The sequence below is a fragment of the Budorcas taxicolor genome, chromosome 11 (assembly GCF_023091745.1).
Source record: "Budorcas taxicolor isolate Tak-1 chromosome 11, Takin1.1, whole genome shotgun sequence".
NCBI lineage: Eukaryota > Metazoa > Chordata > Mammalia > Artiodactyla > Bovidae > Budorcas > Budorcas taxicolor.
In genome coordinates, this window is record NC_068920.1 from 79,419,896 (window position 1) to 79,446,306 (window position 26,411).

At 38.3% G+C, this 26,411-nt stretch overlaps 1 protein-coding gene across 1 annotated transcript in view; it reads right to left on the minus strand.

Moving 5' to 3' along the window:
* The window catches only part of PRKD3 (protein kinase D3), a 75,118-nt gene that overhangs the window by 1,032 nt on the left and 47,675 nt on the right, over window positions 1–26,411 (minus strand). The window contains exons 8-17 of the mRNA XM_052647459.1: window positions 25,789–25,912; window positions 17,827–17,904; window positions 16,414–16,690; window positions 13,608–13,660; window positions 11,500–11,572; window positions 9,975–10,081; window positions 5,102–5,263; window positions 4,757–4,855; window positions 2,158–2,425; window positions 181–266 (exon numbers count right to left, since the gene is read on the minus strand). Coding sequence (XP_052503419.1) covers window positions 181–266; window positions 2,158–2,425; window positions 4,757–4,855; window positions 5,102–5,263; window positions 9,975–10,081; window positions 11,500–11,572; window positions 13,608–13,660; window positions 16,414–16,690; window positions 17,827–17,904; window positions 25,789–25,912 — 1,327 coding nt within the window. The remainder of the gene's footprint in view (window positions 1–180; window positions 267–2,157; window positions 2,426–4,756; window positions 4,856–5,101; window positions 5,264–9,974; window positions 10,082–11,499; window positions 11,573–13,607; window positions 13,661–16,413; window positions 16,691–17,826; window positions 17,905–25,788; window positions 25,913–26,411) is intronic.

Here is a 26,411-nt window from a genome sequence, read left to right on the forward strand (position 1 = left end):
AAATAAAATATATGACAATATAGTGTGTTATGCTCACCTTACAAAAAGGTGAAATAAACACCATAAGGCCCTAAGACATGTAGAATCTGATGATCTTTGAAGAGTGGTTTCATTAAAGTAAGACAAATCCCCATGAACTGCTCAAATGAAGATTGCCAAAGAGAAATACATTGTTTTTACCTGCAGCCAGGGATGACTAAGAGATTTGTCTACGCTGTAACGTTTTCTCATCTTCACTTGAAGTAGGTTGTTTATCAAATCAATTGCTAAGGGAAAAGACAAAATTAGATATGTGAATCTGAGCACTGACCACCCCAAACCTGTGACACTGCCTAGAAGGCAGTTCAATCCATAGAAATATAGGGTTGAGGATTTTTGCTTCTCAAGGACATAGCCTTTAAGCTAACACATTAGTGACTGATAAATATTTAGTGAATTCAGTGTACCTGGTTTATTAAGGAGATAGTACAGAATACAAGTTAAAAGTATAGACTGGAGCCTGCCTGCCTGAGCCCAAGTTGTTACTGTGTGTGACATGGGGTCAGTTACTAAACTGCACTGTGCCTGGTTGCTCATCTGTAAAATGAAGTAGTTGAGAAGATGAAATAAACTTAATACACACAAAGGGCTCAGAATGGTGCTTTTATGTGCTAAGAATTAACCATTACTTTTAAAAATGAATAAAAGAGACTCTCTTTACAGTCTTGCTTTGCTGTTGTTTTTTCCTCCACAAGGATGCTATGCTATTCTCTAGTCTTGGGCTTGGTCTGCAAAACAGCCAAAGCCCTTGCCTTGCTCCTGCAGACGTAGTTATAGTGAGGCAATAACGTCCTACCGAAAGTTCATACTTAACAGGTCTTTAATAAGTTCATGGTATTTTGGTGTATGTGGTGAGGTCTTAGCATGCATATTTTATCCAGTTATTTGGAGAAGTGGGCTAACTACAAAACCAAAGCAACCATGTAACTACACACTGACAATATCCTTATGTAACAAGGCAATTGTTACTAAGGTCTGCATCCAGGGATGAGCCAAACTAATGACTTATACAATTTCTAGTTCTATATACCGTCATACCAGTCAAAATCTTCTAGATTTTTTTCACCCTGTTTTTTCTCCCCAAAGTATTTTAACTACTAGTTTCCCTATATTCTAAATATCCATTGTTCCTTAAATGGAAGTCTGCTATGTGCATCAGGATCATTCAGAGTGTTTACTAAAATGCATTCCTGAGTAACAGTACAGCTGGTGAGTCTGAGTCTTAGGGACGGAGCCAGGGGGTCTTTTTAATAACCTCACCAAGTGATTCTGATTAAGAGGTCTATAGACCACACTGTCCAAGGGGCTCTAAGGTGACTTTGGCAACATCCCCAATCCCTCATATATACTTCTCCCATCAGATCTCTTCATTAACAAGTAAGCCTACTATTTACATGTTGTCCCTCAAACTTTTCCCAGTTTTATTAATCCCTATGATTAGGTCTCATACTTGGCAGAATTTTAAAAAATGTTTTGTGGTGAAGATAAGAAAAGTGACTATGAAAAGATAAGATTTTTTTTTCAGGAAAAATAGGCCCAACTAGTAGCCTAAGTAGATCATACAGTTTGGAGGAGTTCAGAGAAGACTTCACAGATGAGCCACAAGATCAGGGATCTCTGAAGGGCTGGAAGGGTTCCGACAGCAAGGAGGAGAGTAGGCAGGGAAGAGGTCAGGCAAAATGCAGCAAACGGCTGAAAGCAGCTCGTGTAGGCAGTAGTAGCAGATGAGACCAGAAGGTGAGAACTTGGGCCACATCACAGAGACCTACAGATGCAGCCTGGTTACAGGGAGGCTGAGGTGTCTGGGAGCACAGTTAGATGAAAGGAGAATTTCCAGAAGACGGACTTGGCAGTGGTGACTGGGGAGGACAATTAAAAAGCTGTTTCAGTAGTTTGGAAATGAGGCAGTTGGGACCTGGATCCGTGCCCTGCCTGGAAACTATTAGCAAGATAAAGAAACAATATATAAAAGGAAGTATTCTTGAAACAATGATAAATAGCTGAATTTGGAAGATGAATGGGAAATATTAAAAAGAGATGTCAAAACAGGGTGATTTGGAACCATGAAGGTTTTTAAACTAAGAGGCACAGACCAAAAATTAAATTTCTTTTTTTTACCTTCACCAGAAATTTCTCTCCATGGATTTGGTGGGTACATAAATGCAGCATTCTGGATTTGGTCATTTATATCTTCATCTTCATTAAAAGGAAATGTGCCACTGAGGCTCACATAGACGATAACTCCCACTGACCACATATCTAGAGAACGGTTGTAACCTTTGCTCCTAAGAACTTCAGGGGCTAAGTATGCTGGAGTTCCTACCACAGATCTCCTGAATGACTTTTCACCAATGATGCGTGCAAACCCAAAGTCACATAGCTTCACCTGGAAATTAAGGATGATGTTAATTTTATATTATTGATACAGATAAAAATATATGTATCAATTTATTTATACATACCTGTCCCTAAATATGATATGGAATCATTTAAACACATCTGCCAACTGTATTGATTATGAATGTCAAAAGATCATATATACGGAAATTGTAAAATACCCTTTTCCCAAAAGGAAGATACATTTATAACCCTATGATCCATTACTAACAGTATGAAGAACTTTGCTAAATGCTCATTTCAAACAATCACTTTTGAAGTTTAGCTTCCAGAATGTCAAATACCAGACTGGTGTTATCAGTGCTCATCATTTTTGATGAAATGGAGGGTGCTGATCATTTATCATTTAGCTTTTAAGGAGACCCCTTTCTATCTGTAAGCAGGAATTATTTTTAAATCCTCAGTGGCCTCACAGTGCCTGTATAAAGGTACTCAAGTGTTTGCTAAATGAAAAGTAAGTTATGATATTTAAAAACTTACCCTTTATTTTACTTAATCCTAGAATCTCTCTTCCCAAGGTCACTATATATTGGCAAGTATACACATACCACCTCAGGTGTGTTAAAAGATAACTATTAATGTGGCCAGTAAAAGAGTAATACTAGAGATTGCTTGAAAGAATTAAGAGTAGCTTTTCTATGACTATGGAACAAAAGATTGCTAGTTAGATGTTTAGATTTAAAGAGTTATGTCTGAGGGTAGCCATAGTCACTACCATGCTCTTTTGGAAAGAAAGCTCTGGAAATATAATGAGCTTGCTGCCTATTCCTCTAGCAGAGGTTCTAATTCTGGTGATTAAGGATATGTCAATGCTGAACAGCAAATGCCAAGTACTTCCCTGAGGGAAATGCCCAGATTCACAAAATGTCTTCACTAAAAACGTTAAGATGAACTGAGAGATGGGGGATTTGGCCTCTCAAAACCAGTGATACACATAATGACTGGAAAGCAAAGATGGACCTTCATACATGTTTTTATGATGTTTGTTTTGTGTCATTACTGAATTTGGCTACTTCCTCTGAGATTCAAATCCTATTTGAAGAATAGGATTATCAACCATGAAGAAATGTGAACTCTTCTTTTCCCCCTCATTAAATGCCATATTTCAGCTAATATTTTGATAAAGATGACTTGGCAGTTTGGCAACTGAAAAAAGAGTGGCCATGGCTGGCATTTGATTAAAAAAAAAAAATGGTATCAAATAAATGACATTATTTTCCCTTTGATCCTAACGGAGGTCAGAAGGTTCAAGTTTTAACCTTAGCTGGAGGGGTGTGCATCCTTTGCCCATACTCCTTTGTAGATCAAATGAAATAATATATGGAAGCACTTTATTTAAAATATAGCATCAAAGCTCATGGCACCTTTTTGACCTCATAAAGACAGGGGATTACTTTTATTCTCATATGCATTCTAAGAGGAATATGATTATTTCCTTAAAGGTAAAAGAGTTGAATAATTTTTAAAAGTATCTTTCTTTGAAAGACAATCTGAGTTGTATTTACCAACTGAATAGTCATCTGTTGCCCTTATTCTAGCCTCTTGTCTAATTGTTTTTTAAATAAGTGCACATAAACAATAACTTGGAAATAAATTATTCGAGTTGATGACAGTCATGAGAAACATTCACAGGCACCACCAATGTATAGTCCTTAGGATAAATGATTCAGACTTTGGGTTAAGAACCATTTTTAGGTTATGAGATAAATCTGAATCAAGATGAACACGTTTTAATGAAATAAAAATTTAACCAAGTAAAAAACAAAATGTGTATATCACATGCAGGAGACACATTATCATCATACGTATGTGAGCCCCGGTGGTGATGGGAAATGTAATTCTTCCATGGGTTTTGCTGAGACTGTTTGAAATACAGTACTCCAAAGAGGGAGCGTTGGCTGCCTGCCTCAGCCAAAATCTCATCTTCCCATTTCAGGATTATCTCTGTTTATTTCATAGGGAATTTGTCCTGAGGACCAAGCACCAACCAAGGCTACCTCTTCCTACTTCATTCCCAAACCACAGGGGAGTGGTGAACTGTGCACAAATCACAAAAAATGACTCCTTAAGAACTGGTCTAAAAAGTCATCAGGTGTAAAAAGTCTTCATGAAAACAAACAATATATCGATAATTCGTAAAGTCTCAACTCAAATTAGTCAGGTCTAAATCCTCCCCGGTAGTTACAAGCTGAAAGCTTTATTTCTGTAGATAGTTATGAACTGAACCTACAGCACTGCCTTGCATTACATGTGTGCTTCATAATGCTGTCACACAGATACTCAAAACCATACTTTAAAAAGGCTCTGGAGAATAGCTCACCTGAGGAAACGGCTCTGCTGATGCGAGCAGCACATTTTCTGGCTTTAAATCACAGTGCACAATATTCTTAAAATGCAGATTCCTCAAAGCAACAAGTATCTGTTATTGAAGAAAAGAGAATTTTTTTCTGTTCCTGGAAAAGTCACAGCTAAATCCTAATTGGACCCCCCGAATGGTATAATAATTTGAAAAGTCCATTACAGTTCATCAAGATTTAACTGTAGGTGTTATTGTCTTCTTCAAAGTAACAACACCCACAATATCCCAATATGTGAAAAGCACTACTATTTCTCATAGTTCTTAATTTTTCTCTAGTTTCAAAAAAAAAAAAGAAGTTTAAAATACCTGTGTAACCATGAATTTAGTTATTCGTTCTGGAAGTCGACTTTTCTCACTAGATAAAATCATTTCCAGCATATCTCCATGTAGCTTTTCCATCACTACAAAAACTCGTTCCGGGGTTTCGAACATACATTCCAGGTTTACAATCCCAGGATGGTGCAAATTCTGAAGAGTTGCAGAACATTATGTGACCAACTTGGGTAAAGTTTTACTATGCAAATATCTAACAATGTACTGCAATTAACTGTATGGAATAATGGCACAAAAGATAGTTCAGAAAAATAAAAGCGAACAAAATAAAAAGGATCATGGAGTTTGATTTTCAAAGTTCTGTACTGAAGAGAAGATGCACGGGAAGGGAAAGAATGTTTTCCCAGTTTGGTTATATAACTACCCTTGTCCATGACTGCTTTTCCTTTCTTCTCATCTTTTTAGTCTTCTGATGGTATTCTAACTTTATGCTATCCACAAATAGGCACCAACTGCCAATCAAAGTTTTAGCCAATTACACAGAGATTTGGTTCTTCAGGGCTGTCTGTAAAGGTCTTGGCTCAACAGGTGGCTTTGTCTTTAAGGTAGTTACTTATCTAAGTCCTGATCTCATATTATATCTTGATTTGGTCTTCCCTATTTCAGGTTCAACATCTCTACCACCATCACCCGATTTTTCTTAAGCACTATTAGGCTCACAGGTTGGGGCTTCACTGATAGCTCAGTTGGTAAAGTATCCACCTGCAATGCAGGAGACCCCAGTTTGATTCCTGGGTCGGGAAGATCTGCTGGAGAAGGGATAGGCTACCCACTCCAGTATTCCTGGGCTTCCCTTGTGGCTCAGCTCATGAAGAATTCACCTGCAATGCGGGAAATCTGGGTTGGGAAGATCCCCTGGAGAAGGGAAAGGCTACCCACTCCAGTGTTCTGGCCTGGAGAATTCCATGGACTGTATAGTACATGGGGTCACAAAGAGCTGGACACGACTTAGTGGCTTTCACTTTCAGGCTCACAGGTTTGAAAAACACAAAGCTGAATGTGACAGTTAAAAAAAAAAAGCAAACTATCTTAGTGGTATTAAACAAAACTTCCTCAAAAGTGAATCTGAGAAGCCAGCCATACTCAAAAACATTTAATGGTTATTTCTGGACATAAATCTAAATTTCTGGGTGAATTTTAGTATCTTCAATAACCTGGTTTCATTTTTCTTATTCAAACTTAAATGTTCTTAAATACTGGCCCAAGTGATTAAATGTTTTAATCCTTATTAACAGAAATAGTTTTTTCTTATGCTTTTTTTTCTCACACTGTGGATATCTAATTATGCCAAGAGGGCAAACGGTTTTCCAGCCTGGGCCCCATGTCTCAACTGTGTTTTGAATCCGCCATCCTCAGTCCCCGCTGTAATGGCTCAATTTTCGCTCACACTGGCTCTTCTGGACCAGCAGCCGCCCCTGCACTCCCCACGCAGTGGTGCTTATCCTGCGGTGCTGTACTACATGTACACTACCTTACTCTCTAGTACAGTGCTGACAGCAGAGACCGTGTCTTAGTCCACTTTAGCTTAACTTCTGAATCATGGTTGGTGTTTTAGAAGTGTTTAGAAAATGCACAGCAAGCACAAAGTAAATATTGTTTATCATCAGCTTAAAACAATTTAATGGTGGTGTTCCAGGTGGCAAAATAAAAAGTGACACAATCTTACAGTAGATAAAGTGAAATACCCCAGTGGTGGGGCATGATAATGGCAGTAAGCAGAAGATTCAAAATGTCCTAACTCTGATCCACTTAGAGCTGTAAGTGTGGCTGGCTGTCCCCTATACACTGCAGTCAAATCACCTCTCAAGTTTCTCACCCCCAACCCCTGCCATCCTTGAGAACATATGCATGAACACACAAAAACAGAACTATGCTGTAACATAATTAACAACTTTTTCTATTTGTTTAATGTCCTATTTCCTCTGGAGTCTGTTTTGGTAAATTATAGTTTCATAGAATTAATCATTTTCTCCAGGCTTTCAAGTTTATCTAAACAGAGTTGCACAAGATAGCATCTTAGTGAGTGAAAGTCACCCAGTCGTGTCCAACTGTTTGTGAGCCCATGGACTATACAGTCCACGGAATTCTCCAGGCCAGAATACTGGAGTGGGTAGCTTTTCCCTTCTCCAGGGGATCTTCCCAACCCAGGGATTGAGCCCAGGTCTCCCGCATTGCAGGCGGATTCTTTACCAGCTGAGCCACCAAGACAGTATCTTAAGATTTCCTTAATTTTTTTCATTATTTGTGATCATCCTCCCAAAATGTTTTTGTATTTTCTTGTATTTTGATTCAGTTGGACACTTAGTTTGTTGCTACCCCACCCACTAGCTAACCAGCTTTTGGATTTACTGTACTAAATTTATTAACTTCCAGTTTTATCTTTGTTAATTCTGTTTTCCTCAGGTTGACTGTTCATCCTTTAACTGGAGTTGGACTCAGTTCATTTATTTTCATTCCTTCCTCATTAAGTATTTGACATTTCTATGAGTAGTAGTTTAAAAGCTCTGATAAACAGTATTTTCACAATTATTTTCTAAATACTTGGGTCATGATTTTGCTCTCTGATTCAAGAATTAAGACTTTAAAAAGTTTTTTCAGGTGGTGGGAGATTTTTTTCCCCCAGTTTTATAATATATTTGCAGTTTTAGTACATTAAGATAAAAAACGTTTTTTAGCTAATAAAGTATTTATTTATTTGTGGGTACAGAGTTCAATATAAACTGGTTAGATCTACCTTATAATGTTTAGGCCTCTTCTGTTCTTACTTAGCTTTGTCTACTTCATCTGTCATGGACTTTATGTATTTGTCTGTTCCTCCCTGTATGGTCACTAGTTTTCCTTTAAAGTTATTGACGTCATTTGGTTTAGCGTGATTTGCACTCTTCCACTGAGAGTGCCCTTCTTAATTCATTTCATGTTTTCTCTTGAATTAAATCTTACTAGGTCATGACGCCCCTTCACTTTCTTCTATCTGAGAGAAACCCAGGGAGGCTGTCATGACTGTAGACCTCAGAAAGAGCCAGCAAAACCAGTTCTTGTTGTGGTGCCTCTTCCTACATCTGCCCGGTCCATCTCCACTGTTTTGGGAAAAAGTTATACCTATTTTGTGTATCTGAACTCTCTTCTATCTATATTAGAGTATGCTTTTCTGTTTATCATTTTTCTTATAGCTTCTGGGTGATTTCCAAGAAGAGAAGGGGAAAATACTGAATTTCCCATTTACATAGGGAGCCAGGAGAGCACTTCATCTTTTCTCCCCCTACTTTACTACCCTCCTCAGGCAATAACAAAAGATTTTACATTACCACATCCTTATGAAATAAAAGTAACAAAATCCCCCATAGTACAATTATTTAATTATGTTCCTAGTCAGGCAATATCAATGAAAAGAACCAGAGTGCTATAATAATAAAGTGTTTACATTGTATATTACCTGCAAATTCCTAAACTTAGTTTTATTAACATCTGCAGTTGGTAACATGGGAGAAATAAGCTTCAGTATTTAGTTCAGAGCTGTATTTGTGATCAAAGTTACACAGAGAACTTATATCTGGAATCTAAAGTTTGACACAAATGAACATTTCTATGAAACACAGACTCACAGAAATAAAGAACAGACTGGGGGAAAAGAGGTGGGGGAAGGATGGATTAGGAGTTTGGGATTAGCAGATGCAAACTAGTACACATAGGATGGATAAACAACAAGGTCCTACTGTACAGCACAGGGAACTATATTCAATATCCTATGATAAACCATAATGGAGAAGAATATATATATATGTGTGTGTGTGTATAAGTCACTTTGTTGTAGAGCAGAAATTAACACAACATTGTAAATCAACTACAATACAATTTTAAAAAGTGACAAGGAGAAATCAAGTCTTATAAATAAATCCTTAATATTTATTTTTTGCATAAAAACTGGATATTGAGAAAGAGTCCAAAATTAGATATGAAAAAAGATCTCTAACAATATTTTCAAACCCTAATGCAGAGTCTGAATGAGACTATTCAGACTATTTTAAAGGTAGCTTCATAGGAGGAGGCAGCCTTGAAGGGACCACAGGTAGCTTGCAGACCACCATCTTTTGATCATCTGGGAAAAAGTGAGGCAGGTGTTAGTAATAGTGACCAGTAATGTAATAAATGTAAAATTAATTACATGTTTACAACTTTCTTACCTTCTTCTCCAAAGAAGCACCAGGTTCAATAGGCTGTGTCTTCTTGAACTTCACCCACAAGCAAATAGGGCTCTGACAGCATTAACTATTACATTTTCTTAAATACCATGCAAAAGCTACACAATGAATCAATAAACATTTGCATATTATAAATTAAAGGTATTCAGAAAAATAAAGCTAACTTTTAATCTTCTAGATGACTTCCAAAACAGATAAACATGTTACATGAGAATAAAAACTCACAGTAATTTATTTTATGGAATTTAACTCATTGCCAATGTATCTTTAAAAGTATAGCTCGATGGATTAAACTGTTATAATGAAATGGGGTGGCAGAAGTATCAAAGTGTTTTTAGTTCATGAAGTGATGAGTTAAGAATGAAATTTGAGCTTTTTAAATTTAAGACTTTACTTATGAAAATGTGTTCCAAACAACCTACTACCATGATGTCAGTCCTTTTAACTCCTAGATTACTGTAACGTAATTTTGCTTTTTTTTAAAAAAAAGGGAGTCAATTCAGAAGCTCACTGGCCTCTCACTGAGCCAAAATGTTATAAAATGCAAACAAAGAAAACAAAAACCAAATCTTACCAGTTCACTAGACAGACTTGGATTTAAAAACTCATAAATCAAAAATTAAAACCAATACAAAGCAACTTTTTACCTGTAAAATAGCCACTTCATTACGGAGCTGACTTTCCTGTTTTGTAGGGAATCTCATCTTATCAATTACTTTAATAGCCACATCTCTTCCAGTCTTTCTGTGTTTTCCTATTTTTCAAAAAAGTCCAGGTAAGAAAGAAGATGCAAATTGATGTCACATACAATACAGAAGTTTCATTAGGAAGTGGTCCACAAACTGAAATTGATATGTATTTACTTTTGTATTTCTTTTAGGGGGCAGGCTCATTTTGGTCTTTCTCCATCACTCACCTATAATTACTATAATTTTCCCTTATATAGCTGCCTCTAATAAAGGCTGTTTTATTATTTGCAATAGCAGGAAATTTGAATGAACTTGTCTGCTGAAAAATAATCCACCTTATTAAATAAATGAAAGTTAACTATGTGATATAGTCTTCAGAAATTCTGTCAAGATACAAACACTACCATGGAATTCATTTTACTCTAGGTTCTTTGCAGGGTGATTTAATTATATATTAGGGTAAATGTTCAAGCAGAAACGCCAACTAGTCGTGGTGAAGAATGCAAAGGGTTTAACATTACTTTTCTACCTTGCATCATAACTCGTAAAGTAGCTTTACATATGTTAATTAATATACAAGCCAGGTTGTATAAGCCCCATTAAACTGATGAAGATACTGAGCACAGTGAGGTTAAAAGGCTTCGGCAATGTAAGTCAGAGAGTGAGATAAGATTTCAGGTGTTCAGACGTGATACACCATTTGTGCCAACCGCAGACAAATGGGCAACTGTGTGGGAAAACCAGTGGGGCACATACTTCAATAAATGAACTCTCAGAATCCAACATAAACTTCAAACCACACAAACATCTTTCTGTGTAAGCTACAAGAAACGATGAAAACTATTGTGAATTTTCTGATTCTCTGTTTCTTTTTAAAGTTTTCCATTTAAATTAAGAAATTAATACTTCCATGGGGTCCCTAAGAGTCGGACACAACTGAGTGACTTCACTTTCACTTTTCACTTTCATGCATTGGAGAAGGACATGGCAACCCACTCCAGTGTTCTTGCCTGGAGAATCCCAGGGACAGAGGAGCCTGGTGGGCTGCCGTCTATGGGGTCGCACAGAGTCGGACACGACTGAAGCGACTCAGCAGCGGCAGCAGCATAGTGAAAAGGACTTTTCTAAAATTATGCAGATTAATCTCTGAGGAAGAAACCACTTGCAAAATTGTGAAAACATGCTAACAATTGGCAGATGGTTTTTAAATTTCCTAATTCTCTACATTATCTACAACATGCAAAAGGCTGCACCTGCTTACCTCCATGAAGTGAAGTGAAGTCGCTCAGTCATGTCCAACTCTTTGGGAACCCATGGACTGTAGCCTACCAGGCTTCTCCATCCATGGGATTTTCCAGGCAATAGTACTGGAGGGGGTTGCCATTTCCTTCTCCAGGGGATCTTCCCAACCCAGGGATCGAACGCAGGTCTCCTGCATTGTAGACAGACGCTTTACCGTCTGAGCCACTAGGGAAGTCCTTACCTCCATAGACGATACCAAACTGGCCTGAACCAAGCACCTCATCTGCAAAGATCTGGTAAACAGCACTGATGTCCTATTTGGGAAAGAATAGTGTTATTAGTTCCATGAAACCATGTCAATATCTCTGATTCTTATCATTCAAATACTTAAATACATTTCAGTTTTTATGGTTGAGGGATTTCTTTTTCACAAAATACTTTATGAAATACAGACATTCTCTGTCCTAAAAAAGACCAACTTTACTATGACTCTTACTGTACAACTATAATGTATTCTGTAAGACCACCACTGGGGGAAACATGATTTGTATTAAAAAATATATTTATTAAGTAGTGATCTATAAAAAGTAAATTAACATAAGAACTAGAATTAAGAAAAAAGTTTTACCAACTTTACTATTAAAGAGACTTGCTATCTTTGACTTGAAAGAAAAACTCAAAAGTTTTATATTTTTGAGATCAGACTTATTTTGAAAGACTGATGAAAAGAGTATGTGTAACTCATATCTACTCCTCTATCTTCTTCCTTCCCTTTCCTTTTTTTTCCCCATTAGTGGCTGCTGCTGTCAGAATATTCTTAGAAAGCTTTCTCCAATCCTTCCCACAGATCCTTGGTCAAGGTGTCATTTGGGTACGTGCTACAGTCTCCATGAAGCCAGGGACTACACCCATTTTGTTCAATGTTACATTCCCAGACAGTGCCTTCTCATGGTAGTCACTGGATTGAATAAACCAAGTTTATTCAAGGCCTCATTCCCTCATTAGTAAAGCAGATATAGTAACATCTATCTTACTGGAATTTTATGAAGATACACAAAGTGTCAAGTCTAGTGCCTGGCATATAAAAATCAGTACTTCCACAAACCCTAATTTCCATTTAAATTAGGTAATCTTTAATAAGCTGAATTCCCTGGGACGTGGTCTTTTCATCTGTAAAAATGAAATGAGAAAACTTCTTTCTCTCCCCAGTAATCTGGTTCCTATGCTACCTACCAACCCACTCCAATATTCTTGCCTGGAAAATCCCATGGACAGAGAAGCCTGGTAGGCTGCTGTCCACAGGGTCGGACATGACTGAAGCAACTGCACATGCACACGTGCTACCTGGACAAGAGCCACACAGATCAAATCTCCCTGAAACCCTCCATCTCCCACAACACAACTGGATATCCAGTTTCTACTACAATCTTAGAAAACCCAACATTTATGTTACTGAACAGTAACAGCTGGATGCCCCAAGTTGAAGAGTAAGAGAGATTTGAATCAAATACATTTATATACAGCTTTGGGACTCCTTTTTCTAGCCTTTTTTCTAACTAATACAGGAGCCGGCAAACTAGGCTTGTGGGCCAAATCCAGCCTGCTGCCTCTTTCTGTATGGCTCCTGAACTAAGAACAGTTTACATTTCTAAATGGTTAAAAAAAATCAAAATAATGTCATCTTGTAAAACATGAAATTATATGAAATTCAAATATAACTGTTCACAAAAAACTTATACTGGAAAACAGTCAAGCTCATTCCTGTATGTACTGACTATGGCTTTCTCACAATGGCAGCAGAGTTGAGTTCGTAACTGTATATGGTCTGCAAAGCCTGAAATATTTACTTCCATCCCCTTATAGAAAGTATGCTGACCCCTAATGTAAACCCCTACATGTACCAGCTAAACTGAGTCCTCACTCTGCCTTAAAATCTTGCATTTTCTGCTTCTCTGTACTTCCATGAAATTTTCTCTCACCGCCATCCTCTCGGCACTCATGTCAAAACTCTTTTTAAGTATATTTCAAGTTTTACTCCCTTTAGGAAGTTTTCCCTGCTCTGACCCAGAAAGTAGCCTCTCTCTTCTCTTTGAACTAGTCTATCACTCTGTAATTTCTAATGTCACTTATGAAAAAGTTAACTTTATTTTCATAATTTAAAAGGAAACTGCCTCAGTTTCCTTCATAAAGCAGAACTCCTCCAGGAAGTTATCACCCACAGTTCAGTCTAGTGTCTTCAGGCAAACTGCACAGTACTCTGGCTTATAAACTTATTTTCTAGTTAAGACTTTCACATTTTATTTTCCTGAATTACCCAATCTGCATATTTTAACTGTAATATTTACTTACCACATTCTCTTGGATCTGACAATTAGATACAGAGATACTGGTAGACAAATCTTCTGTAAAATGAATGATGTATGGGGAAAAAAACTGTTAGTATAACTTAGTAATACTAAATATTTTGACATGTGAATGCTTACAGTACCTTAAATTTTAAAAACTAGCTAACATACAGTTAATATCATTACATGAAAACAAAATTTATCCATAAATAATACTAATCCAAAACAGGAAACTGGTAAGACAGAATACACATCCATACAAAAGAATACTATCTACACATTTAAGGATGCAGGGCTGTATAAGTACTGAGTCAGAAAGCTATTTATATTATTAAGTTAAAAAGGTTAAGTTTCAGGGTAGTGGCAAATGAATCAAAAACAAAATATGATCACTTCTGGTGAGGGAGAGAGCTGGGGTTGAGGAACAAAGATTTTTTTATATGCTTCTATACTGTTTAAAAAATGTATAGAAAGTATGCATTATGGTCATAAAACATTAAAATTATATAAACATATAATTTTGAAATATATGATATATATTAAATAGTTCATAAAATCAAGTTGTAGAAAGATCATACATCTTTTACAACAAACATGACTTTTTTTGTGAAAATAAAAATATAACAAGACCGTACAAATAGAATAGACTCCCCTCTTCCCAAGCCATCCCCAAATCAAGAAATATACACCAAACTATTAACAATGGTTTTCTGAGGGGGGAGATATACAATTGGGAATAGGGATACACGTCACATGATTCTCACTTTATATTACATATTTCTATAAAGTTTAAATGTCTATATTACTTTGGTAAGCAAAGGAAGTAACTGACAAGAAAAATGGGAAATTAGAAAAGTAAAGCAAGAGACTAGTTCTCAAACATCTAGAATCTCAGTGACAACTCAAAGGAAAAGATATGAAATTTCTTTTATAATCCCAAATATAAAAACATAAAACTTCATTAAGAAGAAAATATATGCAACTATACATCAAAAAATAAGTAAGTGACTGTGGAAACTCCATTTTAAAATATTAAGTCAATTTTAAAATATTAAGTCAACCTTAAATAACCCAAAAATCAAACATTAATGCAACAGAGCAAAAAGGCACAGCAGCAACAAAATGAATGAGCCTAAAACTCTGCTTTTCAGTAGCTCCAGTTTTCCAGTTTAAGTCAATCTTTATTTTGTTTCAAAGGCCTCCACTGTCTTAACTCCATCCAGTTTTCATTTCTATCACTTCCCAGGAGAACTCTGCTCCAGACTGGCTGCTAGAAGGACAGCAGCATCAGCAGTAGCAGCAGCACAGTAATAGTGTCACTACTAGGTCAGGAGTGGTGCTAAGTGCATCATATGCAATTATTATATCATTCTCCTTTTAGATGACAGAATTGAAGAGGCCAAGATCATGAAGCTAGTAAAGCGGCAGAACTGGGCTTTCATTCCCCCTTAGCCCTTTTGCAGTCTGTCCATAGGGACTTATAAGCCTAGGGAAGAGTCCATGGATGGGCTTGAGAAGGACCCTAAATCCAATTATATATAAAATTTGTGTTATGTATCTGCATTATTTTCTAGGGTAAAAGGTCCAATTAGAATATCAGACAGTTCTAAAATCCCCTCAAATTTAAGAAACATTGTGATTATCCATTTTATTCACCCTTTCAGAATCAATATTCAGCACCAAACATTTTCATGGTCATGACCCTCATGCCTTTGATCACATGTCCCCTTAATTCCATGCACACCCCTTGGTCAGCTCTGCCTATCCTAACTCACGTGAGATCCGAGGTCAAGGTCCAAATCAGGCTCCTCTGTCATGAAGTCTCCACTTACCTTCCTATCTGTATCTGAGTTCCTTGAGAAATGCACTCCTCCTTTTTGCACTCTACTGCTTTATGTACCTATTCCCTTCCTATCTTTAAAAATCTATGTATTTCTTTTGTATTCGAGCTCAGGGCCTAGCATAATGCCAAGATTAGGTATAAAAAGCAGCATAGCTGAACTGAAATAAAAGGCATACAGAAACTGGTTGAGGGAACTCCCTGACCATCCAGGGGTTAGGACTCGGTGCTTTCACTGCTGGGCTCAATCCCTGGTTGGGGAACTAAGATCCCACAAGCTGTGCAGTGCAGCTGAAAAAGAAAAGAGACTGACATCTCTTTCGATTTAAATGTATTTGCCTAATGAATGAAAGCTGTTTCACCATAAATGACATAATACCAATGGGGGGGGGGGGGTTGGGTGCAGGGAAGTGACATTTTACTATGGCTTTGTGATTAAGTATCCACTTGAAACTTCAAACAAATTTAGGTTTTATTTTATAAATTTTGTTGGTGCAAAGAAAATGTGTTTCAATATTTTTAATGTTTCTGAATGTTTTAATTCAGTTAAAACAAATGCAGCATTTCTGATTTCACGCATAAGTACTATGTGAACTGCAATGCTTTACAGACTGAAAATCCCACCATGAAGCACAATCCTAACACTATTAGCTACACTTAACCCCTTTCGGTTCTCTTTCATTTAATGCTGACAACTCTATACAGTAGGTATTGTTACAGAAAAGGAAAGTACTTGCCAGGATCACACAACAGGTCAGCAGAGCCAAGCTTTAAATGCAGGCAGACTTGACTCTGCAGCCTCGCTCTGGGGACTGCAAGCACATACTATGACCAACATAATTTTATAAAGCAATTAACTAATGGTATTGATTACAAAAATGAAGCTTAAAATAAATACAGAAACACAACTGCACCCACAAAATGCTTAAGAACCAAAGGGAGAAAAGTCATCAAGAAGCTTATTGCTTACTGTGATCTTTCCCTTGGCCTGGAGAAGTACAGACGCTGGCTTGAGGCGTCACAGGCATGAGAGCTTGGCGAATTGCTTTTTCCCAGCTCTGTGCTACATCAAGTCCCACTCCAGTGGCAGCAAGAACAGGATTGTGAGAGCTGTCCCCATTGTTCTCACCAACAAAGTATACCATAGTATCAGTGATGATTTCAAAACAGTGTGGGTTGCTGCCTTGTGAAATGCTTGAGAAATCTTGTGGTGAAGATATGCGGAGAATTTCTGAAAGTGGAATTTCCTGAAGTAAAGAACCAAGCATTAGGAAACATGAGCATGTGGGTTTTTTTCCAAATACACTAAACAATCAAAGATATGCATTTCTAATGAATACCATTAAAGACAAACACAAGTATGTGAACGTGGCACACGGACACACAGTTAAGTCTTACGAGGGTATCTGCTCTGAATGATCTGCATGTCCATCAAGGACAAAGGCAGAGAGCACGGGGTAGAATAACCAAGCTAGTAATTCAGGACTGTAGCAGATCATTAGAAAGAAAGGATTCAGAAGGGCGGTTGCTACTATAGCCAACACCTGCCATTTCCTAGCTGTCAGGAAGCCAACTCAACAACTCCTCCACTGGCCGCTATCTGCAAGATATGGCCCCAAAGGAGAAGGAGGCAGAAGTAACAGCAAGCAAAGGAGGATGTCAGTACAAGTGTAGCGCTCTATTCTGGGTCTGTCCATAACTTTAACAATCATTTATGTTTAGTCTACTTCCTACAGCAGAAAACTTCTTTAGAAAAACCCAACCAATTCAAAGCAATTCATTAGTCTCTATTTTCTTTCTTCCTGATACAACTGCTACACTAACAATTTTTTCTGGTGTCAACTGGTGACATGGCAAAATGTGGAGCAAGTCGAGCAAAGAGAATTATATAAAGAAGAGCCAAAAGAAGCATCTGGGAATTGGGGTCTAAGGTAAAATGGAAAATGGGAGAAATGCTGAATACCACAATGGCTTCTTCTGATCAGCAATAATCAAAGGACTTCTAATAGTCTAATCTAAATCATAGTCTAGTTGTCTTTTCGTATGCAAGGGTCAAGTCCCTTATATAAAATGGCTAGACATCCACTGATATGGAGGACCACTTGGTATCCAGAAGGAAAACAGCAGCAACCTGACAGGCCAGAAAAAAAGAACTGCACAACAACAAAAATAACTTCGGCAGCAAGGCTGTTGCAAGGGGTGAAATGGAGGGGTAGAGGATACTTGCTTTTACAAGGAACTTAACAGTGACTTCTAGAAACTATGTTACACAGAGCTGTAACAGCTGTAATCCAATATAACAATTAATAAATATTACTTGGATATATTTGGAAAACACACAGTATTTTAATGTACATATTTTTAAAAGATGTGAAATTTTTACCTTATAATACTTTGATCCAGATTCATTTTGAAACAGTGTAAGACATTTGCTGTCCAGTCTCCAATAATGCCTCTTTCTCTACAAAGAGCACAAAACTGTAAGGTTCAAAAGTAATGATTCCTCCAAAGTGTCTGAACTCTCCATTCCCTCTCATCTCTTATCTATAAGTTTGTACTGGTATAAAATTCATGAGCTTCAAAATTTGAAAAATTAAAAAGATATATAGTGATATAGTGAAAAGTATACTTCCATCATCACCCCTATCTCACTCCAACCTTTACTCAAGGCAAACAATGTTACTACGTTTTGGAGGTTTCTTTTCAAGAATCTCATGCATGCACACACAAATACGCATGTATGACACATGCAAATATTTAATTTACCCATGGACTAAATTTCTAAAGGATGCCTTACTGGGTCAAAAGATGAATGCATATGTAATTTTTCTTGACAGTGTTAAGTTATTCCTCTATTTCTGGATGCAACTTATAGGCTCATCAGCAACATGAGTGTGTTATTTACTCAAACCTTCACTAACAGCACATTACTAACCCTTTTGATCCTGTGCTACACTGATAAATAAAAACTAGTATTTTCGTAACATTTTCTAAAATTTATTTATTTAATTGAAGGATAATTGCTTTACAGAATTTTGTTGTTTTCTGTCAAACCTCAACATGAATCAGCCAAAGGTATGTATGTATCTCCTCCCTTCTAAACCTCCCTCCCATCTACCTTCCTATCCCACCCATCTAGGTTGGTACAGAGCCCCTGTTTGAGTTTCTTGAGACACACAGCAAATTCCCATTGGCTATTTTACATATGGCAATGTAAGTTTCCATGCTACTCTCTCCATACATCTCACCCTCTCCTCCTCTCTCCCCATGTCCATAAGTCTGTTTCCATGTCTGTTTCTCCACTGCTGCCCTGCAAATAAATTCTTCAGTACCATTTTTCTAGATTCTGTATATGTGTTTAGTTCTGTTCAGTTGCTCAGTCGTGTCTGACTCTGTGATCCCATAGACTGCCTCACGCCAGGCCTCCTTGTCCATCACCAACTCCCAGAGCCTACTCAATTCATGTCCATCGCGCTAGCGATGCCATCCAACCATCTCATCTCCTGTCGTCCCCTTCTCCTCCTGCCTTCAGTCTTTCCCAGCATCAGGGTCTTTTCCAATGAGTTGGTTTTTCGCATCAGGTGGCCAAAGTATTGGAGTTTCAGCTTCAGCATCAGTCCCTCCAATGAATATTCAGGACTGATTTCCTTTAGGATGGACTGGTTGGATCACCCTGCAGTCCAAGGGACTCTCAAGAGTCTTCCCCAACACCACAGTTCAAAAGCATCAATTCTTTGGCGCTCAGCTTTCTTTATAGTCCAACTCTCACATCCGTACATGACCACTGGAAGAACTATCACTTTAACTAGACGGACCTTTGTTGGCAAAGTGATGTCTCTGCTTTTTAATATGCTGTCTAGCTTGGTCATAGCTTTTCTTCCAAGGAGCAAGCGTCTTAATTGTAAGGCTATAGTCACCATCCGCAGTGATTTTGGAGCCCCCCAAAATAAAAGTCTCACACTCTTTCCCATCTATTTGTCATGAAGTGATGGGACCAGATGCCATGATCTTCATTTTCTGAATGTTGAGTTTTAAGCCTACTTTTTCACTATCCTCTTTCACATTCATCGAGAGAATGTTCAGTTCTTCGCTTTCTGCCATGAGGGTGGTATCATCTGCATATCTGAGATTATAGATACTTCTCCCGGCAATCATGATTCCAGCTTGTGCTTCATCCGGTCTGGCATTTCGCACGATGTACTCTGCATGTAAGTTAAATAAGCAGGGCGACAATATACTGCCTTTCCCGATTTGGAACCAGACGTATTCCTTTCCTGATTTGCAACCAGTCTATTGTTCCATGTCCAGTTCTAACTGTTGCTTCTTGACATGCATACAGATTTCTTAGGAAGGAGGTAAGGTGGTCTGGTATTTCCATCTTTTGAAGAATTTTCCACAGTTTGTTGTGATCCACACGGTCAAAGGCTTTGGCGTAGTCAATAAAGCAGGTAGATGTTTCTCTGGAATATTCTTGCTTTTTTGATGATCCAATAGATATTGGCAATTTGATCTCTGGTTCCTCTGTCTTTTCTAAATCCACTTTGAATATGTGGAAGTTCACGGTTCACGTACTGTTGAAGCCTGGCTTGGAGAATTTTGAGCATTACTTTGTTAGCATGTGAGATGAGTGCAATTGTGCAGTAGTTTGAGCATTCTTTGGCATTGCCTTTCTTTGGGATTGGAATGAAAACTGACCTTTTCCAGTCCACTGCTGAGTTTTCCAAATTTGCTGGCATCTTGAGTGCAGCACTTTCACAGCGTCATCTTTCAGGATTTGAAATAGCTCAACTGGAATTCCTTCACCTCCACTAGCTTTGTTCATAGTGATGCTTCCTAAGGCCCACTTGACCTCGCATTCCAGGATGTCTGGCTCTAGGTGAGTGATCACACCATCGTGGTTATCTTGGTCGTGAAGATCTTTTCTGTACAGTTCTTCTGTGTATTCTTGCTGCCTTTTCTTATCTTCTGCTTCTGTCAGGTCCATACCATTTCTGTCCTTAATTGTGCTCATCTTTGCATGAAATGTTCCCTTGGTATCTCTAATTTTCTGGGAGCGATCTCTAATTTTCTTGAAGCGATCTCTAATCTTTCCCATTCTATTGTTTTCCTCTATTTCTTTGCATTGATCACTGAGGAAGGCTTTCTTATCTCTTGTTGCTATTCTCTGGAACTCTGCATTCAAATGGGTATATATTTTCCCTTTCTCCTTTGCCTTTCACTTCTCTTCTTTTCTCAGCTATTTGTAAGGCCTCATCAAACAACCATTTGGCCTTTTTGCATTTCTTCTACTTGGGGATGGTCTTGATCACTGCCTCCTGTACAAAGTCACGAATCTCCATCCATAGTTCTTCAGGCACTCTATCAGATCTAATCCCTTGATTCTAATTGTCACTTCCACTGTATAATCATAAGGGATTTGATTTAGGTCATACCTGAATGGTCTAGTGGTTTTCCCTACTTTCTTCAATTTAAGTCTGAATTTGGCAATAAGGAATTCATGATCTGAGCCACAGTCAGCTCCCGGTCTTTTTTTTGCTGACTGTATAGAGCTTCTCCATCTTTGGCTGCAAAGAATATAATCAATCTGATTTCAGTGTTGGACATCTGGTGATGTCCATGTGTAGAGTCTTCTCTCGTGTTGTTGGAAGAGGGTGTTTGCTATGACCAGTGTGTTCTCTTTGCAAACTCTGTTAGCCTTGGCCCTGTTTTGTTTTGTACTCCAAGGCCACATATGTCTGTTACTCCAGGTATCTCTTGACTTCCTACTTTTGCATTCCAGTCCCATATGGTGAAAATGACACCTTTTTTGGGTGTTAGTTCTAGAAGGTCCTGTAGGTCCTTCATAGAACTGTTCAGCTTCTTCAGCATTATTGGTCAGGGCACAGACTTGGATTACTGTGATAATGAATGGTGCCTTGGAAATGAACAGAGATCATTCTGTCATTTTTGAGATTGCATCCAAATACTGCATTTTGGACTCTTCTGTTGGCTATGATGGCTACTCCATTTCTTCTAAGGGAGTCATTGCCACAGTAGCAGATATAATGGTCATCTGAATTAAATTCACCCACTCCAGTCCATTTTAGGTCACTGATTCCTAAAATGTTGATGTTCACTCTTGCCATCTCCTGTTTGACCACTTCCAATTTGCCTTGAGTCATGGACTTAACATTCCAGGTTCCTATGCAATATTCCTCTCTACAGCATCGGACTTTACTACCATCACCCATCACATCCACAACTGGGTGTTGTTTTTGCTCTTGCGGTGCATCTGGCAAACCAAGTGGCCGGGACCAAGGAGGTGATTAAGACACATGGCCCACCTGGGACAGTGCTATCTCCAAGCAATTGGTCACCTGAGCTGCTCAGACCTGGGAAGGTCACAAAATGCATGCCCAACCCACAAAGACTGAGCCAGAACTGTGTCTGAGTGTCTCCTGTGGAGGTACGGGTCAGCAGTGGCCTGCTGGAGGGACTCTGGGTGCAGCAGACCTGGGTATGGCATAAGCCCTCTTGGAGGAAGTCACCATTAACCCCACCATAGAACCACCAGAACTTACACAGGACTGAGGAAAACAGATTCTTGGAGGGCACAAACAAAACCTTGTGCATACCAGGTCCCAGAAGAAAGGAGCAGTGACCCCACAAGAAACTGACCCAGACACGTCCATGAGTGTCCAGGAGTCTCCGGCAGAGCCGTGGGTCAGCGGTGGCCTGCTGCAGGGTTGGGGGCACTGAGTGCAGCAGTGCGTGCATGGGGCCTTTTGAAGGAGGTCGCTATCATCTTCACTACCTCCAGCACAGTTTGGCCTCAAGTTAAGCAACAGGGAGGGAATACAGCCCTGCCCATCAACAGAAAATTGGATTAAAGATTTACTGAACATGGCCTGTACCATCAGAACAAGACCCAGTTTCCCCCTCAGTCAGTCTCTCCCATCAGGAAGCTTCCATAAGCCTCTTATTCTTATCCATCATAGGGCAGACAGAATGAAAACCACAATCACAGAAAACTAACCAATCTGATCACATGGACCACAGCCTTGTCTAGCTCAAGGAAACTATGAGCTGTCACGTAGGGCCACCAACAATAGACGGGTCATGGCAGAAGAGTTCTGACAAAACGTGGTCCACTGGAGAAGGGCATGGCAAACCACTTCAGTATTCCTGCCCTAAGAACCCCATGAACAGTATGAATAGGCAAAAAGGCATGACACTGAAAGATAAACTCCCCAAGTTGGTAGGTGCCCAGTATGCTACTGGAGAAGAGTGGAGAAATATGCGTTAGTATATGATATTCATCTTTCTCTTTCTGACTTACTTCACTCTGTTTAACAGGTTCTAGGTTCATCCATCTCATTAGAACTAACTCAAATGCATTCCTTTTTATGACTAATATTCCATTGTGTATATGTATCACAGCTCCTCATCCATTAATCTGTTGATGGACATCTAGGTTGCTTCCATGTTCTAGCTATTGTAAATAGTGCTGCAATGAACAATGGGATACATGTGTCTTTTTCAACTTCATGGTTTATTCAGGAGTGGGATTGCTGGGTCACATGGTGGTTTTAGTCCTAGTTTTTTAAGGAATCTCTGTACTGTCTTCCATAGTGACTGTATCAGTTTATATTCCCAACAACAGTGCAAGAGCCTTCCCTTTTCTCCACAGCCTCTAAAGCATTTTTGTTTGTAGAGTTTTTGATGATGGTCATTCTGACCGGTGTGAGGTGATATCTCATGGTGGTTTTGATTTGCATTTCTCTATATAATAAGCGATGTTGAGCATCTTTTCATGTGTTTGTTAGCCATCTGTATGTCTTCTTTGGAGAAATGTCTGTTTAGGTCTTTTTCCCACTTTTTGATTGGGTTGTTTTTCTGGTACTGAGTTGTATGAGCTGCTTGTATATTTTGGAAATGAATCTTTCGTCAGTTGTTTCATTTGCTATTATTTTCTCCCATTCTGAGGGATGTCTTTTCACCTTGCTTACAGTTACCTTTGCTTTGCAAAAGCTTTGAAGTTTAATCAGGTCCCACTTGTTTATTTTTATTTCCATTACTCTAGGAGGTGAGTCATAGAGGATCTTGCTTTGATTTATGTCATCGAGTGTTCTGCCTGTTTTCCCCTAAGAGTTTTATAGTTTCTGGTCTTACATTTAGGTCTTTAGTCCATTTTGAGTTTACCTTTGGGTATGGTGTTAGGAAGTGTTCTAATTTCATTCTTTTACATGTAGCTGTCCAGTTTTCCCAGCACCATTTATTGAAGAGGCTGTCTTTGCCCCATTGTATATTTTTGCCTCCTTTGTCAAAAATAAGGTACCCACAGGTGCATGGGTTTATTTCTGGGCTTTCTATCTTGTTCCATTGGTCTATATTTCTGTTTTTGTGCCAGTACCATATTGTCTTGATGACTGCAGCTTTGTAGTATAATCTGAAGTCAGGAAGGTTGACTCCTCCAGCTCCATTCTTTCTCAAGACTGCTTTGGCTATTCAGCTAGTATACTATTTGGCTAGTATTTTCATAACATTTTAAATTGTGGTTTTTTTTATTAAAAATGAGATCAAGATCTTATATTTAAGAGTAATTTGCATTTCCTTGTCTGAGACCTGTTTGTTCAGATTCATTGCCTATTTTTCTATTGTGTTCTGGGTTGAAAAAAAAAATTTTTCCAGTTCGTCATTTGTCTTTGTTTCTGTTCTTTGCCATGCAGCATTTTTTTTAACATGTGTCTATAAACTATTTTTTTTAATTAACACTTTACTTTTGGGGAACAGTTTAAGGTTCATCGCAAATTAAGGGGAAGGGGCAGAAATTTCCCATACATACTTCCTGTCCCTAGGCATGTAAACCCCAGACCCTGTCATCAACACCCTTAACAGAGTGGTATAATGGTTTAACTGGTGAACCTACACTTGACACATCATAAGCATAAAAGTCCATAGGTTATATAATACGGCTCACTCTTGGTGCTGTGCATTCTATGCGTTTGGACAAAAGCACAGGGACAAGTACCTATCATTATGGTATCACATAGAGTATTTTCACTGCCCTAAAAATTCTGTGTTCTACCTATTCATTCCTACTTGTGCCCACCCTGTACCCTCCACAGGTCTGCCTTTTCTGGAAAATAATATAGTTGGAATCATACAGTATGTAATCTTCTTACATTGGTTTCTTTCACTTAGCAATATACACTTAAGATTGCTCCAAGTCTTTTCATGGCTTAACAGCTCATTGCTTTTTAATGCTGAATAACATTCCATTGTCTTTAGAACAGTTTATTTACCCATTTACCTACTGAAGGAGATCTATTATTTCCAGGTTTTTGACAATTATGAATAAACCCATTATAAATATCCATATGCAGGTTTCCATGTGAATGTAAGTTTTTATTTCCTTTGGGTAAACAGCAAAGAGTACGACTGCTAGATCATTTGGTAAAAGCATTTTAGTTTTGCATGAAACTACTAAACTGTCTTCGAATGTTAGCAATACCATTTTGCATTCCTACCAGCAATCAAAGAAAGCTCTCGCTGCTCTACATCTTGTCAGAATTTGGTGTTCTCAGTGTTTATGGTTTTGGCTGTTCTAACAGATGGGCAGCGGTATCTCACTGTTTAATTTGCATCAGCCTGATGACATAAGATGTGGTGCATCATTTCATATGCTTATCTGCCATCTAGGTATCTTCTTTGGTGAGGTATATGTTAAGGTCTTCAGCACACTGTTTAATCAAGTAATTAAGTTTTCTTACTGTTGAATTTTAAGAGTTCTTTGTATATTTTGTAGAAGAGTCTTCTACAGATATCTTTTTTTGTAAATATTTCTTCCAAGTCTGTGGCTTGTCATCTCAATCTTTTAACACTATCTTTTGCAAAGCAGAAGTTTGTGAAGTGAGAGTTGCTTAGTTGTGTTCGACTCCATGGACTGTAGCCCACCAGGCTCCTCTGTCCATGGGATTCTCGAGGCAAGAATACTGGAGTGGGTTGCCGTTCCCTTTTCTAGGAGATCTTCCCAACCCAGGGATTGAACCTGGGTCTCCTGCATTGCAGGCAGATTCTTAACCATGTAAGCCACCAGGGAATATCAATTCTTTCTTTCAGAGATTGTGCATTTGGTGGTGTACCATCAGACTTGCTTTGAATCTCTACTGTTCTACCAATTTATAAAAATAGTACATTAAATATTCCACCTTTTAAATATTCCTAACATCCTAAATATAAAGATGGTTCTGGTATACTATGATGTCTTAATATATATCTCATTCTCATTTTGACTTAAAAAACACACAAAGTAAAGCACATAACAGAGTTTCACTACCATAATAAAATGCCTGTGATTACTGACCAGGGTATCCCTGCTGGTGTAATGGACCATCCACCCTTCCTTCACCATTGTGCTGCTCTTCCTCTTTGTGTGCTTGATGGACTGGACGACCCTCATCAGCGGAATGTTATTGCTTGTTGATGGACTAAAAAATATTTTAAATTTATGACACATATTTATAATGTTAACTTAAAAGATCATCAATACAGTAAACTCATCAAACCCTTTTAAGATAATTAAACCAAAATTCTTCAAAATATCTTACAAAGACAAACAATGGCTTAAGAAGAAAAAGATAAATTAATCCTGTTGTGATGATACATAGTTAATTTATAAAAGACAAAGATGATACTGTTAGGGGAAGCACACTGACTGAAACAGTCCACCCTGGCCAGGTAACCATTTACATGAACTGTTTTACAACAGGAGGTCCTGGTAAGGAATATGGAACTAATAAGCCACTGCCAACCAAAAGAGTTAGGGAAAGGTCAAAAGGAGACACCATGTGTCCACCCACTTCCTAGAATCCCTCTGGCTAGCATCCATCTTTGCTGAGTGATGTGTGTGCCACCAGGAAGGACTCTGAATCAGAATGACTGGCCAAAGAAGACAACCTGGAAACTAATCTCATCACCATAAAACCC